Source organism: Dermacentor variabilis, chromosome 6 (assembly GCF_050947875.1).
Source record: "Dermacentor variabilis isolate Ectoservices chromosome 6, ASM5094787v1, whole genome shotgun sequence".
NCBI lineage: Eukaryota > Metazoa > Arthropoda > Arachnida > Ixodida > Ixodidae > Dermacentor > Dermacentor variabilis.
The window spans coordinates 175,240,173-175,257,720 of NC_134573.1; the positions used below are offsets into that span (position 1 = coordinate 175,240,173).

The window sequence follows — 17,548 nt, forward strand, 5'->3', positions numbered from 1 at the left end:
AAACTGCATTTTAGGCTTTACCTTCATGGTGCTGCTTTTCAAGCTCTTTGATGTTTAGTGCAAGCCCATGGTGTGTGTGTATATATATATATATATATATATATTAGCGTTCTAATATCAAAACTGTGCAATCATCTTTTTCCTTCAGAAAAGTTTTTTTTAGTATTTTTGGAAAGCTAGTCATACAGCAGCCATTCTTTCTCAGAAAGCTTACTTGCTTGCAACCAGGCTCCAAGGTTGTGGAGGTTCTATTTGTGCAGTTGTTTTAATGACAATTAGTTATATTGTGTTTAAAATTGATCCTTTGTCCCTGATAGTTAGCTACCTTTTTGCACTAGTCAGTACAAGCATTGTGTCTAACAATACCAAAATTCAATATTCCTGCTCTAAATATAAGTGTCTGTGACTATTTGATCTTTGATTTTTCTATATTTAGTATTTGTATTCCAATTCATACTAAAAAAAAGCTTTATATTCGCCCGTGTTTTATTGTTTCCTGGCATTGGGGAACAGCCCCTTGAGCAGGCCAAGTGAAAAACTTATTATTCAATATGAAGTCATAAAAAAGTACTCATAGGCACTTGCTTCACTTGCTTGACTTTTAATTTGTATACAGAGTGTCCCACGTAACTTGAGCCAGGATTTTAAAAATGAAAGGCACATCGGAAGCAAATTGAACCAAACGCATACTATTCGCACTGGCCTATAGTAACTCAGGCACTTTTTTTGTTTTTCCCATAACTCGCTTATTAATGAACTTTAATTACTCAACTTTTTAATGATTGGCTGAGGACCCCAAGTATGATATGCAGCTTTGTAGAGCACCTTCAGATACCACCGATCGAGTTGTTTCCTGTACAATACGTCTCATGTAATCCATTCTTCCGGGTTGCAAAGAAAGCCTGCGAAATATGGAAAAAAGCCACGTCATGGAGTGCTTGCGCAGTGTTATCATGCTGCTCTGAAATATGCATTCGGTGAACATGGTCGGCTGCATCATGACTAGTGACGGGGAAACAGCAGGGCATTCCTTATCTCCTCGGCAGCACTCGGCCAGCAGCGCTCGGCCAGCAGCGTGCATTGGCGTCATCATCCGATGGGAGTTGCCGGCGCAGCTGCCTACAAACATCATAACGCCCTGCCGCTTCACTGTCGCCAGTCACAATGCAGCCGACCTTGTTCACCAAACGCACGCTTGAGAGCAGCACAATACCACAGCACAAGCATTCCATAACGTGGCTTTTTTTAATATTTCGCAGATTTTCTTTGCAACCTGGAAAAATGGACTACGGAGACATGTCGTGCAGGGAACAACTCAATAGGTGGTTTCTGAAGGTGCTCTAGGAATCTGCGTATCATACTTGGGGTGCTCAGCCAGTAATTAAAAAGTTGGGTAATTAAACTTAATTAATTAATGAGTTATGGGGAAAACAAGAAATTGCCTGAGGTACTATAGGCTATCACAAATAGTATGCGCACAGTTCAATTCACTTCCGACGTGCCTTTCATTTATAAATTCTTGGCTCAAGTTACGTGGGACACCGTGTATATATCTTTTGGTTGACTGAAGTGTAAGTTTTCATTAGCTGTGAATAATGCCGTCTCCATCGCAGCAAGGTGTGCAGTTTGATAACACCATGTGTCAACGAACTGAAGACATTCATTTCAGCTTGTGAGTTGAAAAAAAAATATAGAAACAAAAAAGGCAGTGACCAGGTTGCCTGTGCGAAATTCTCTAATTAAAAAGCTGTGCTACTTAATGAGCTTCTTAGCCCACTTGCACATGTAGAGTGGTCTTTTTTTTGTGCTGCTTTGTTTTCACTCGAGCTTCACAGGATCACGTCTTTTAGTCTTTACCATTCATCAAAACATTTAGGGTTGTTGTTTTCCCTGTTTTTCGAAACTTTTAGTTGTTGACCAGCTGGGAAACTAGTCCATGTCTCCACAGTAGGTTGCTTACTGAAGGCAAGGTGCCTGTCATGGTGGCCGTTCATATTTTTCTAGACGAACCATGTAAACAAGGATGCTAAATATTTTATTGAACACTGAGGACCAGAAAATGCGATCTTGCTGCAAAATTTAGGTGAGATCACACCAGTGATTAGCTGAACATCTTCCTTTAAAGTTGTTGGGAAGAAAAAGAAAGGAACAAAAGGTCATTGTATAATCTCTGAGCATCGAGATGGTATGAGTGATATGTAGTCTCTGACTTAAAGTGCACAATCATTCTGCTGCATAACTACAATATTTATTTAATGGATATCTTAAATGTTTAATTCGTTTTCATCTGGCTGATTTTTATTTTCCAAACCGTTGGAGAGTAACATCAACATAAATCATTATCTTTAACAGGTGATGAAATCGGTCATTCTGGCAATACTGAGCTGCTGCTTTCAAGAAGCGTGGCCCATGACATTTCCAGTTATGATCCTCTCTTTAGCAAAGTGATACTGGTGGCACTCATTACTGTGAAGATGGATGGCTATGCACTGTTCGTCAGCTCAAATACAAGTGCCGATATTTTGTTGAAGACTGCAATGGTATGCATAGTGCTCATCTGCTGTAAATGAATTTTTACCTTTTATTTATGTACCTTTTTCTATACACGGATGACTTTTCTACGCAGGAAATGTGGAAGTTGTTCAAAAAGAATAAACACCAAAAAGAATTTACTTTGGTGGTTGGAGCGCAGCATGCAACATTGAACAAAGTTATATCTGAGCTTGGCAAGTAAGTTGATATGTCTCTATGTGTATCATATATCCTATTCTGTAGAAGGCGGGGATATAAATCATGATTTTATTCACATTTCTGTTATATGTTCTTGCAGTTTATTATAAATGATGACTTTGGTATTGGGATTGACACATACATCATGATGTTTGTATTGGTATTGGATTGACACAAACATCAGCTGGTAAACATGTGAAGTGAAACTGCAAATCAAGTCAAGCCAAAAGTGTATCCATGCAGTTTGTAATTAAACATTGCATTGAGAAGTTAATCTGAGCATTGCCTTTCTTATTGCAGGTACTCTGACTATGTGGTTGTTCTCCCGGACAGTCTTGAAAAACATTCCAAGTGCTTGATGAACACTTCATTGTACTTCAAATATGATGATCCTATGCTGCTTGTAAGCATTGAATGTATTCCGCAGTAAACTTTACTGTAGCTGTGCAGATATTTGCTACAAACCTTCATTTTTCTCATGATTTCTAAATGTGGTTAGAAAAACCATAAAAACCTTTAAATAAGATATCTAAAGCACTGACAGTACACTTTAGGATCAAGAACTAAGCAAGTTGGTATGCTTTTATCATCTTGTGATTTGTGCAGCGCTTGCAAAAGGACGGGAACAAATAAAAGGAAGTGCACCAGGCAGCACTTGCCGTGTGCACTTTCTTTTCTTTGTCTCCACTCTTTCCATGGTAGAGTGTATAAGCGCGACTGGACGAGGACGAAGAAAGAAACAGATACACAGACACAGCGCTTCACTTTCAACTATATATTTTATTTTCGCACGCATCGATAAATATATATCGTGCGAGCGGAAACAAACGTGACAGCAAAAAAGAACATCACGAGTGCTGCACAAATCACATGATAGCCAGCAGTTTAGCAGTATACTGAACTATTTGCATTATGACAGCTTCTGCAGCACATAAGTAGCATCTCATGCCACTTCACTCTCATTTGTTTGCCAGTGCAGTCTTAAACTTGAATACAGATAGTTCCTGCTTATTACACAGAAGGTGCTAGCTTAATGCATTCCCATGAAGTTACATAAGTCAGTACAACGATGTTGCTGTTTGCTTTGTAACTGTGCTGTGCACACTTCAAAGCCCACAGTTATTAACGCAAAAGCCTTTAGTGGCTCATACCCCCGATAGTCTGGAAAGCATGGCATGCAGTACAGAAAGTAATGTTAACTCGCCTTGCACAGACACGCTACTCATCATGCCATGAAAAGGCAAAGTCAATTAAGGTAGAGTTAATTAAGGCACTCAAACTCGTAACCATTGGTGGGAGTCGTATTCGTGACCTTGGTGTTAATTAGGGCAAAGTTAATTAAGGCAGAGCTACTTAAGGTAGCGTCAATCAGGGTATTCGAACCCACAAGCTTTAGTAGGAGAAAACAAATACATAATAAGAAGTAAAAATGCATTCGAATGAGAATGACAAGTAATTTAATGAATGTCTCTTAGGGCGCTGGCTTTTGCCTTCACCCTCTTTTGCATATGCTAAAGTGACTGTCAATCTTTTTTCAACACCGTAATGTTTGCCATGTTGACACTTGTGAGGTACAGTAAAACTTCAATTTTACAAACATTGATTGAACAACAACCTCATTTGAATGACACTTGCAACAAAAATTCCCACGAAACAAAGTAGCCTAAAATTTATCACGAAAGTTACATTGGGCTGTATGCAAAAAGTGGGCTCGGCAAACTCAACATGCTGCAACCCTTATATGTATGAACTTTGTGCAGCACTACTCAGCAATACCAACTCTTGCAATGTTGTACTTCTGTTCAGAAACTGTTGCCAGTCAGGAGAGTAAAAGAAAGAGTAATAATGATATCAAAGAGAAAAGCTACAGTGTGAGAACAGCTGCTTTCTTTCAGCATGCATCTATGCTTCATATACGTGCAGATTTAGTAAACATGTTTAGTTTTTTTGAGGTTTGTTGAAAATGTTTTACTTATTGGAGTGTGCCTATAATTGCTGCATGCTGTTTATAATGAAATGAAAATGCACAGACATAAATAAGTGTGCAATCTGTCTTGGTCCACAGGATGAATTAATGAAAGGCAGCGGGGCCACTGCAATGCTGGCTGTATCGGTGTTTTTTCCTGTGATAAGTTACGACATCTCTAAAGGGCACAGTGATCCTGGTGATTCTTGCATTGAAGAGGATTGGCATGGCTATGCAGTGGTTTGTTTAGTTTTTTGCTGCTTTTGTGCCTTCTATATCTGGAAGTGGTTGACACTGTAGCTTTAACTACACTGCGCCTTATATATTCTTATGTGGGACTAGGTCTTATGTGTTATGGATTATATAGTTTAATATTATATGGGTTTCCATATGTATTATATATGAAAAACACAAGCCATATGTTGCCTCTTGTGTAGCAAAGATACATCACATACTTGAGACACACAGTTTTCACTGCAGCCATCAGCCGTTAGTTGAATTGTTTCCACTGTAAGTTCCTATATACCCAGGAACTCATCCTCTTTTGCAGTTTGACACAGTTACACTATTTACTGGTGCATCTACTTTTATTAGTGTGTTTAAAAATCAAATTACATCTTAAGTGTGTCTTATAGCACTCTTTTGTCAAAATATCTGCTACCAGGGTCTGACCCCTATCACTATTGATTACCAGGCAGGCTTATTAATGGTTTGATCTCGCTTACATCTAACTCCACAGTGCTCTTTTTCTTACCATCTCATTTCTGTTCACTTATTTTTTAAACAAGACATGCTTTGGCTATGGATTCAACAAAGAAGAAAGGTCAGTACATGGACCTGTGAGCCTGCGTAACCCCACTCAGCTCATGGTCTATGAAGATGAAATGACCATAGCAGAACGAGTAAGTGTAAACTTTCACTTGTACTGTATGCTCTTACAAAAACTAAGCTTTTCTTAGTCCTCTGGCACATGAATACATTCTAAAATTCAAATAATGTTTTCGTGTTTCTATCATTTTTTTTATTGTTTTACATTATTAGGTGATACATCTTTTTATCAGTACTGCATATGTGTCTTAAATACATGCTTCAGGTAATGAACCTATTGTTGAAGCCATTATGTATATCTAGGAAGGCAATTTAAATTATAAGCTTTTTCTTTCTTTTTCTGCAACACATTCGGGGATGACCCATACACTAAAATTTTTTCCAGATCACTAGCATCTCAACAACAAACCCGAACATGTCTGTAGCAGCATTTTACGTTGAAGCTGAGGACCTGGTTGGGAGTTGTGCAAACAGAGAGCCAGCATCCAGACTGGCTTACATCTCTCGACTCATCACAAGGAAACCTGGTCTGTACAAGCCACGTGCCCGTTTTTGAATTTGCAAAACTATGAAGCACCAGTAATTTATCTTGCGAGAAGTTTCCTAGCAGAACGAATGTTTTGCCACCTGTTTGTAAATGTAAAATGATTATTTGCCATTTTTACTGCCCAGCAAATGTGACAACATCGACACGCAGTCCACGAGTCAAGCGTAGGACAACGGGACCTCCAGGTGTGTACACAAGGGTGGTTCTACTATGAGCAAAGAACAGGTGCATATAAGCAGCATGCACACAATAGAATAGTTGCATTATCCCAGCTCGAAACAGAACTGGGATAATGTAACAGTTCGATGTCAGTGGCATTTATTTTCATGCTTCGTCAAAGGTCATAGTGGTGCTTCGCCCATGTTATCTTCAGGATCAGGTGGCTATGAATGGTAGTGGTACAGAATCGAGCAGTAGGAATCACTACATTATACCAAGCCAGCTTTGCTTTTGTGTTCCTTTTGGTGATGCTGGAAGTAGTGAAGTGTGTGTGTGTGTGTGTGTGTGTGTGTGTGTGTGTGTGTGTGTGTGTGTGTGTGTGTGTGCGTGTGTGTGCGTGTGCGTGTGTGTGTGTGTGTGTGTGTGTGTGTGTGTGTGTGTGTGTGTGTGTGTGTGTGTGTGTGTGTGTGTGTGGAGACACGGTAGTGGCCATGCACACCCTTTCTCTTCAGACTTAAGCATGTTAAGTAACCACTTTCCCTTCCCCCCATCACTTCCCAAGCCACTCAGCACTTCTGATGCCCATTGAGGCTTTTGTGTAGCTGTAGCAAGTAACAGATGTGACGTTCAAATCAAATTCCCATGTTTACAGTGTTCACCAAATTGACCCTTCAGTTCTTCCACTTTGCTGTAATATCCGAGTAATTGCACATTCTTGCAGAATGTGTAATATGTTGAAAAAGAGGTGTATGTCATGTTTTGGTGCCTAAGCAAAATAAGTTCATGAATGGAGTGGGACTACCTGTCAAGTTTCTCTGGTATTTAAGACTATTGCGTAGCCATTACGAAAGTGGCATTACTTTCTGCATGGTCACTGATGGTTGGTTAGTGGCTGTCACTTTAATTGGAGTAACACAGAGCAATACATTAAACCTCATTTTCCATCACCATAAGCACTGGTTATCGGCATGGGAAATGCTGAGGTTCTCTTCTAACTTCCTGCCTTGCATATTCTAGAAGGCTATTCATTCTATCTGGTGTTCTTGCTTTTCATAGAAATTCTATAAAGCTTCTGATTCATTCTCTGTAGAATGAATAGCCACTGTAGTTTGTGTACCTACATTTTGGACCTTGAAATTTAATTCACAAACATATTTGCAGACTAGGTTAGAAAAATGAGCTGTCAAACTCGTATTTTATGATTTAAGTAATCAGGGCATGACAGCTTTATGTTGGAATTTGCTTAATCATTCACAAGTTTTGCCACCTAAGCACCCACAAATTTTAATATACATGGTGTTTCGGAGAATGCACTCAAGCTTTCTTTAAGATTTGGAGAATGCAATAATTATATGATTTTCTCGGACTTACTTTTGCCAGAGGCATACATATAAAATAACTTAAGCTAGTAATCAGACTAGTATTTTTAAAAATATGCTATTTAATCTTTTGTTTTACTGAAAGAGTCGGACAATTAATCCTAGTGCAAGACTTGAAGCCCATCATATCTGAAGAGTTCATAACTGGTTCCAGACATGCAAAAAGCTGTTACTGGCAATTCTTGCAGAACAATTGGCTCCAGCCAATCCACCGGGAAAACTGAAACTGAATGACCAAAGAGTGCTGCTGTCATTGTGCCCTTAGCAGCTGCCTGTGAATGACATAAAAGTTTAGGCCTCTTCATATGGTGCATGAAGCGAGTGTCTTTATCAGGCTGCTATCTTGCTTGCTTCATGCTTTCTTACTCTTTTAGTAAAAAAAGATTAGTCTAGTTTTGCTCATTACTTGTCTCAAGTCAATTACTAGTTTGAGTCATCTTGAAAGTTCTGCCCCTATCAGAATGTTGCACATTATGGTAACGCCTGATAGCAAGCTTTTAAAATGAAGGAAATATCACTCTGTAACAAAACATTTTGGTGCCTCCCGTGTTGTTTTCCTGGCCTATAAGAAGTATTACTAAGATGTCTGTTTATGAGAGTTACTTGTGCAAATATTTGCCAGTATGTCATAAAGCATGCTCTGTTTATTCATTAATTACTGTAGACAGTTTGCTAATTAGCTCAAATAACTGGATGCAGAGAAATAATACTGGTTTTGTTTACATAGAGTTCCCCTGTAGTCTTTAAATTGTGTTGTCATTTAACAGGGACCACTTGAGTATTTTTATGTATCCATGCTGCTCTGCATGTGGTCATAACAGCAACATACATTATCATTTGTCTGCTGCCATATATACTTTGATATAGTAAACTTGATTTACTTATGTTCCTTGAAAGTATGGTTAACCAATAACAGTGCTGCATCAAGTTTTACCGGATATCGATGTGAGCATCTGTGCCGTGCGGATAGAAAAGGCGGTGGTGTCGCTATTTATTTCAAGGGAAAGTATGCCTATGAAAAACTGGATCTATCGGTGATGACAGCAGACTTTGAATGTTTGGCAATATGGATAGATAAACTTATAACGATTGCTGCTTATAGGCCACCTCAAGGGCATAAAGCGCACTTTCTGAAATTTATGGACACATTACTATCCTCCCCATTTCTTCATAACATTTCTTATATAGTTATGGGGAACATAAATATTGACCTTGCTTCAAAAGATGCTTATGAAGGAAATTTTGAGACACAACTTTCTATGTTTGGGTGTGCAAGTTATATATGTTCCCCTACAAGGTCAAGCACACATACTGCAACATTACTGGACATACTATGTGTCACAAATTCGAACCATCGGAAACCAGATGCGGTATTGTATCAAGTGATCTTAACGACCATTTACCAGTGTTTTGTTTCATATTCATGATATCGAAATGCCACAAGCAACACAAAGAAACCCTCTTCCAATGCAACTTTTAGAAAATTACTTGTGCAGCCGGTACCAACTAGTACAAATGGAAACATCTACATCAAGTCAGCTTCCGTTGACCCAAGGAGTTCCGCGAAATTTGTCCTTTGCTCGTCCTGCTCTATGTGAGTGATATAGTCTGTATACCAGCCACCCCATAGCAATACTAAAAACTTAATTTTTCAGTTGGTTGAAGCACTAGATTGGAGAAATGTATGCGAAAAGAAAAGATGATGATAAAGCTTACAATACAATTTTGAATTTATTACATCAATGTTACGACATAGTTTTCCGTAGAGAACAACTGTCCTTTTGCAAGAAAAGAAACTGTTGGAACCCTGGGTAAATTGCTCACTTTATAAGTGCATAAAAATAAAAAATGGCCTTATTAATAATTTCTTAAGTCTGCGAGATCCCGAAGCATTCATAATGCACAAAAAATATTGCAATGCACTGACATCTGATTTAAAGAAAGCTAAACACAAATATAAACGCAAATATTATAAAAAGTTTGAAAACATATATGATAACCCAGGAAAGGTCTGGGAAATGGTTAATGCCCTTACTGGAAGGAAGAAAGTGAAATACGATATTATAGAAATGCAAGAGGTAAACGTGGTGCTACATGGTGAAGACCTAGCAAATGCCATGAATTGTCATTTCATCTATGTGGGTGCCCACAATAGCTGCTCAGAAAATAACAAGACACTCATTTCGTAGAAACCGTAGCACTGCGAAATTCTATATTTGTGCTTCCAACTGATAGTGCTGAGATAGCTGACTTAATAAATGCACTTAAAAGTTATGTTGCACCAGGTATAGATGAGATCACAGTAGCTGAATATAAACTAATACGTCCATTAATATGTCCATTAATAGGTTCTTGCTTACATAACAAATATGGTTTTGATGACAGGCGTATTCCCTGAACAGTTAAGAGTCGCAAGGGTAACCCCAATTCGTAATGTTGGTGGCATGAACAACTTGTCAAACTTTAGACCAGTATCAGTACTTACCACAATATGTAAGATTTTTGAAGATGTTGTTCATGACAGGTCGTTATCATTTCTTGATAAGCACCACATTTTTAGAACATGTCAATATGGCTTTCAGAAAAATAATACTACTTGTACTAATGGTAATTAAAGATAATATAATTGAAAACATGGAAAAAAACAAATTTTTGCTTGGTTTATTATTCGACATAAAAAAAAAAATTTTGATTCCATACATTATGACATTGCAGAAACTATCCCAGTACAGAATACGTGGGGTTGCCCTTGAGCTTTTAGAAAATTACTTGTGCAACCGGTACCAACTAGTACAAATGGAAACACCTACATCAAGTCAGCTTCTGTTGACCCAAGGAGTTCCGAGAAATAGGTCCTTTGCTCGTCCTGCTCTATGCGAGTGATATATTCTGTATACCAGCCTCCCCACAGTTTATTATGTATGCAGACAACACAATCATATTCTTTACATCACAGCACTTAGAAACACAAAAAAAATGTAAATGAGTATATGACATCACTTTCAAACTGGCTCAAACAGAACAAGCTACATTTAAATGCTACAGGAAGTATGTTTATCATATTTTGCCCAGTAAATAAACATGTGAAATATGACATAAAGATAAACTTTGACAGAAACACTACAAAATGAGAAAAAAATAAACATTTCTTGGCATATGATTCTGCAAAGACTTAATGTGGAATGTCCATGTTAATGATTTAGTAAACAACTTGCACAAATGGTGAGATGCCTGTGTAAAATTGATTCCATTATTCCTGAGTGGGTAAAAAAAAAAAGTGCAATTCGTTCTTTTATTTGAAACTATGTTATGGCATATTAGTATGGGGGACGACAAGTAAAAACAATTTTAACAAACTGATTGTGCTACTAAAGAAAATACTTCATTGTTACGAAAACTACCATGGTTGTATACACCATTGGCGCACATCAACGCTCCTTTATAAGCATAAAAATATTGAAGGCAAACCAAATATATTACTTTAAACTATTGAAAGAGGTATATAGAAATAAGCTGCGCATACACAAAGAAAATAGTCAGCATTATCCCGCAAGAAGAAATTTACGATTGCCAAGAACGAGGACAATTCATGGACAACAAACAATGCAATACCAGGCAATGCGATTAGGTAAAGAATTGGATAATATCTTTGATGTTGGCATTAGTCCACAGGCTTCTAAAAAACAAGGTAAAGAAATTTTGTTGGAAAAACAAATAATTTATCAGCACTAAACAATATTGCACAGAACTTAAATGGAACTTGTTAGTTTTGTCATAAGTAGGTGCGAGTGCTTTTTCTTTTCCTCACTGCTTCGTTAGAAGTATATGAAACGTGTTTGTCGTTAGCTGCTTTGGTAAGTGTGAAATACCACTTTGTTATCACTCACGTTTTTATAATGCGTCAAATGTTTTTCCCTTAGTGTAAGAGACATGTATCTGTCCTAAACCACAGGTGCAGAAGCCTTTGCCAGGGGTATAAAGTGCTTTTTGCTTCTGTCCCTTGTATATGTATGCAAGAAAGAAATAAAGCTGTTACTACTACTACTACTACTACTACTTATACAACAGCAATGACAACAACAATCCCGCCACCACGTCCACCACCACCACCGCGCAGCAAGCTGCTGATAGGCAATTGAAACCAACAGGAGAGCCCTTGCTTGCCCGTAGGAGGCATAATGTAACCTTGTATTTCTTTTATATAGTCTGAATTACAAACTTTATTTGACCGATATCAGCATATATGCTTATAACAAGTATTTGATAACAATGAAGGTAATTTTGCATCGATCACAATATTTTTATTACCAGGTCCAGCTGCATGTGTTGTAAAATTTCTTTTATGTGGTAAAGAATGGTGGGGCACGTGCTATCCATTGTTTCTTCAGGCAATTTGCACAGCTGCAATGTTTTGTTGACAAAAGTAGAAAACTGGGTATGTGGTGAGCATCCAACTAATACTGTCTTTTTTTTTCTTTTTCTGCTTGCAGACTCCCTCATGTGCGTTTACTCAAAGGAAATCAGGTTTCCAGATCTTTTGACACAAGTATGTGATTATGTCATCTACATGAACATTGAACTGACTGAAAGTACCAGAGAAGTGAAAGTACGGCTTGGTGAGCCTGCTGTATTATTATTATTATTATTATTATATGAATAGTTTTCGACAAGTGTTTACCCATGGCAAGTACAGTCTGCTCCAAGGAACTATTGTTCACTGCTACTTTGGCAGGGCCTCTGTCAATCCTTTTGATTTTTGATGGCACTGAGGTCATTGGCAGTGGCATGCTCTCACATTAAGTAAGTTCGGAAGGCTTCAGAGGCATCCACTCTAAAATCAGGTGATTACCAGCAATTGCAGCAGGTGATTACCAGCAATTGCAGCAATTCACATACCTTGCACTGACACCTTCATAATGGGCTACACTTTTTCTAGAAGGTAGTATATGTAAGATTTCTTCTTAATTAGCTGGCACAATACACAGCACTTGGCAGCCATGTGATTTGAATATATTCTGGCTGTGTATGACTGTTAACTCAGCAACCTTTATTGCTTTTAACTGTAGCACAGCAATAACGATGAATGTCCAGCTTTAATATTGTTGATTTATTTGTGGTACTTTATTTTACTTATGCTATTTGTCATGCTTGGTAAGTTATGTAACTGTGATAATTACTAGCCATCTGGATGTGCATGAAATAGAGCTTGTAGATTGTTTATTGAATTACTGTATTACAAACTGTTTATGTCAATGCTTTTATTGTTCAGCTCTCTTCTGCACATAAAAAAAATAAGCTGTTAAGCTTGAGTTAATTGTTGGCGTAATCAAGGTTTTGGCTGACCCATCACTCTCTGGCAAACTCTTGTTATTAGCCATCAATGTGCCATCAAAGCAACGGAAACAAAATTCAGTGCTGTTGTTCCAGCCATGAATTGGACCAACATGTTCTTGATCCTCAAACCAGCATTTTGTGGTATAAACCATCAGCAAGTGAGCTGGTGGTTTATACTGTAATAATTATAAATTACACTAATAAAGAAAGGAGGCAGAAAAGGGAAATGTAGGAAAAAATTTGACACCTGTAAATACTTCATCGTAGTAATAAAAATGGAAACAATGTCAACAAAGCATTCTGTGGATCTCAACTTGACAGCATGCTTATATTGTAGAGTCGACTCAATGGTTCTAAGTGACTAAATAACACATGGCAACCATTTCTCACTAGGACCTTATCTGACAGTGCTTTCTTACTTTAGATCTGGGTTATGACCAGCTTGTTGCTCTGGACAGAGACAGGGTGAAAGGATTGTTGTTTGCACCAGAGCCTCATGCTGTCAAGAGTCTCATGCAATTTGAAGATTCTCAACTTAAAGATCACCTTCAGCTACTTAGAAACAAGATAAAGCTGACCAATATATCTGGGCTGGCCTTCTTCTTCCCCGACGTCCCAATGGCTGAAGCGTATGGTCTGTACGAGGTGAGACTCAAATGTAGGAAAACAAAGATGAGCTCCAAGATTTTATTTTTTTTACCGTATATACCTAATACCTAATACTTTTCTGTTTCTATAGTTGAACTGTCGAAGTGTGTGGCACAACTTCTTGTGGTAGTCTGCACAGGAAATATTCAGGATCCTTTTGCTTGAATACATCTGTAAATGATCTAAAACCGACTTTCGATTTTCTTTCCAAACTCTCAATACTTGCTTCCAGTGTTTTCTTTCTTTCTTTCTTTCTTTCTTTCTTTCTTTCTTTCTTTCTTTCTTTCTTTCTTTCTTTCTTTCTTTCTTTTTTCTTTCTTTTTTTCTCACATGCCTTCTTTGTAACCTTTTAAATAATGACTTACGTAAAGTTGTAGTACAATGAAGAATATATATATATATATATATATATATATATATATATATACACACACACACACACACACACACACACACACACTATTCTATGTCATAATTTATACATTAATTTACATCCTATATAACATAACTTTATTGCATTACAATATTTTTTCTAAAAAAAAAATATAAGGTAATCTTGTTTTCTTTCTCTTGCCCAGAAAGTATGGCAGTTCTTCAGCCCAGCTGCGAATCATGTCATGCTTCTTGTTGGGTTGACAAGTGTGAATGATTTACAACAGCTACTCAAGTTTGCAAAGTGAGTTTCCTTGCATGTGCTCTTGCGCACCTAAGCAAAAAAGTCCAGCGGTATTCCCATGATTGCCTGTCCCTATCTTGCTTACACTTTCACATGCATATTCATGTTCTCATAACGAAAGTGCTATGTCTTCATCTGGGAACGTATTCTCAGTCAATCACTTTTGGTGGTACTTCCACTGTTCTGTCCAACGTGGTGCCTAATTGGAGTGACGGACATCATGTTCACTGGCTTATCCAATGAAAGCACACTGAATGTTATATCTCTAACATGATTAACCGAGAATAAAGCCCCTGGTCTGACACTTTCGTCTTGCATGACACCAGTGTGAAAAACATCTAGCTGGCTATGGAAAAGATAATAAAGCAGTAGGTACTTTGATGGAAATACATAGTCACGCAGCTGCTAAGTAAGCTAGAAACAGGAATATTGCAAAACAGGAGCATCCAACACGTTAGGTGGGGACCTATGGTACTTTTTTATGCTAAGATGATTTTAAAGAGTACACTAAGATGTTAGCATTGTAACAATCTCTTTGGCATGAGTGCTTACTGTGCAATGTGCTCTCGCTTCTTTTCCTGAATCATGCACCACTTGCTGCAAGTATTTAATGGAGAAAGTTGGGCTAGATAGAACTTTGTAACTGTGGGATTTCCATTGCTAAGAGGAAAATTAGCACTGTAAAAGACTGAAAAAAGTGAAAAAACATGAACACTGACTGCGGCTCATGGTCACAAGAGTTGATGAAAGGATGCTGGCGTCCTTTGGAGTTTCTTGTGATCGCTCATTATTATTTTTTAATGACCATAGTATGTGTTGCAGTGCAAATTACAGCAAAGGTTGGGAGCCTAGAGAAACATACCTATCATTGCACATAGAGATAAGTAAATTGTCATCAATGCAATGATCGGCAAGGACGTCTTGATGTTTCAAATGAAATATGTCAAATGGCATAAATGAGCTGCAGTAAAAGCGCAGACTGGTTTAAATGACTGGCTTGATGCTGTACTTGTTAGACATGCAACCTTCAATTGTTGACTAAGCCAAGGTGTTCTCTGAAAATTGTAGTACTTGACATTTATCTTCTCCTAATTCCCCCCCCCCCTTTTTTTTTTCTTTTCAGAAAATGTGATGTGCTGGTCCTTGTGAAGCATCATTACTCTGTGCCATCAAAATGTGTCATCACCGATCCTTTCTTGAAGCCAATTGAAGAACAAGATTATGAAAATTTGGTAAGCTTGGCTACTAATACTAAACAGAAATGCTGATTCTGTTCTGTAAATGAATGTGCATTTGGGTCTTTAATTGGCTAAATGACTAAATGCTGGTAGTTATGCTGCAATAACATTCTTGTTAGACTAATCATGAGCTTAAGATTTCTTACTTGCCTTCGAAAGGTGGTAAGGTTTTTCACTGGATCTTAGTATTTAATCCTTTCTTCAAAACATAAAATTCTATATTTTCTTTAAACACACATTATTTTCTACATTCATCATCAATGCACTATGAAATCATAGCAAGCATTATAATTTCTGTATAGTTCAACCCCTCTTGGCTTTTTTGTTTTTCCATTAATGTACAGAATGCAGTAACGTTTGTCCATTATCTACGTTTTGGTTACAGTTATGAACTGTTGCTTTGTATTTTCAATGACTGACAATTTTTTTGTTTTTATTTATCGAAAACTAGCCAACAAAACTATTTGTCTAAGTATGCATTTACCGTCACATGAGTGTTTCAGTAAACTCCAAAATGTGTGAACTGAGGTGTAAATCCTGTAAATCCTTTAACACCTAAATTCTGAGACAGCTGCCTGGTTTGTAATATAAACCTCATTTCAGGCGGCACTGGCACGGGAGTCTGACTTTGAGACAGCAGTTGGTCTGTCTCTGCCTATGGCTGTGGCTGAGTACCACCTGAACAGCACTGCATACACCATTGGTTCTTCTTGTGACTGGGAACGCTGGATAGGCTATGCCAATGTAAGTAGTTCTTTTTTTCTGCTCATCTAATGCTCCATCCATATACGTAAAAGCTCACTTTAGTGAACATCACTTTAAATGAAGATTTCAGTTTAGCTAAGTCATTAGAAATCTCCTGGTGGGAAGATTTGAAACTGCAAATAAGTATTAGGCAACTTTCAGCTCTACAAACTTCTCCATGGCCTGAGCCACACCTGTATGCAGTCACCAAGTTGGTTTGTAAAGTTGTCCCATGGCAATGTGAACAGCAGTTATAAGCCCAAACGCCTCCATAAATTGAGAGACTCCTATGCTATCTCAATTAAGAAAAGTTTGCCAATACTACTGAAAAACTTTTAAGAGAATTCCATTACCACCTGAAGGACTCCCTTAAACTCCAGGTCAGAGCTAGAAGACTCCCCGCAATGTAAAGAAGCATGCAGCTTGCTTGCAACTCTACATTTCTTTCTCTATCTTTCTTATTTGAACCTGTAAATCTCGCAGGTAACACATGCAGAGCAATGTGAATGCTGGCAGAGAAAATGAAGAGTGCACCACATACAAAAATGTTCCAGGCACCATGTTTTGATCAACAACGTGGTATGGTGCCCAAGATGAGCATCACAGAAAACCATTGGTGTTTCTGAGCACCCAAGACAATCATTATCTGTTTACTTGTGTGAAGCAGCGATGTAAGGGTTACAATACCAGGCTTGAGACTGCAAGATTGTTTGTTTGATTCAAGGTCCACATGCTTGAATATCTAGTTTCTTTGTGGTTGCGTATTAAGTCTTGCCAAGCCTGAACCAAAGTGTGACAAATGAACACGATTACCCATTCCCTAGATCATAACTGCTGTTCATACTAAAAAATGGGAAAGTCATTTCACAACCTTCTTAAGTTTTAGTGCCAGTTTTGTGCATGCTGTTTCATTGTTTTGCAATCAGGGCAGTACATCACAGCTGCTGTGCCACACTGCAATGTTCGTACAAACTCTGCTTCTTCTAGCTTTTGTGGATTCTAACCATGGTACTGCAAACATGTTACACTCATTTGCCTTCTCAATAGTCTGAAAATATAAGAGCTGCTGGTTGTTAGTGAAATTTCTTAATATTGCAAAGACCTTACTTTTTTTCTAGACATGTCCTAATCCAAAAATGCAGACAGAATATGACACCAAGTATGCCAAATCGATACAGAGAAATGGCTCTATGATATATTCATTTCAAGATGAAAGAGTCGTGGTAGAGCAGGTAAGTGAATGGCTGTATAGTCTTAAATATTCTTCCTGTGTGCAGTTGAAGACTATGATATTTTATG

At 37.9% G+C, this 17,548-nt stretch overlaps 1 protein-coding gene across 6 annotated transcripts in view; it reads left to right on the forward strand.

The window, feature by feature from the left end:
• LOC142585836 (uncharacterized) overlaps positions 1–17,548 on the forward strand; it is a 99,906-nt gene that overhangs the window by 38,436 nt on the left and 43,922 nt on the right. For all 6 annotated transcript variants that reach the window (XR_012829134.1, XR_012829135.1, XM_075696868.1 and 3 more), the window contains 13 exons: positions 2,353–2,540; positions 2,627–2,730; positions 3,031–3,133; positions 4,796–4,936; positions 5,485–5,598; positions 5,910–6,051; positions 6,197–6,256; positions 12,100–12,225; positions 13,368–13,588; positions 14,170–14,267; positions 15,391–15,499; positions 16,109–16,249; positions 17,368–17,481. Coding sequence is in view for 4 of the 6 variants with exons in the window: in XM_075696868.1 (XP_075552983.1) it covers positions 2,353–2,540; positions 2,627–2,730; positions 3,031–3,133; positions 4,796–4,936; positions 5,485–5,598; positions 5,910–6,051; positions 6,197–6,256; positions 12,100–12,225; positions 13,368–13,588; positions 14,170–14,267; positions 15,391–15,499; positions 16,109–16,249; positions 17,368–17,481 (1,661 nt within the window). In the remaining 2 variants the exon portion in view is untranslated. The remainder of the gene's footprint in view (positions 1–2,352; positions 2,541–2,626; positions 2,731–3,030; positions 3,134–4,795; positions 4,937–5,484; positions 5,599–5,909; positions 6,052–6,196; positions 6,257–12,099; positions 12,226–13,367; positions 13,589–14,169; positions 14,268–15,390; positions 15,500–16,108; positions 16,250–17,367; positions 17,482–17,548) is intronic.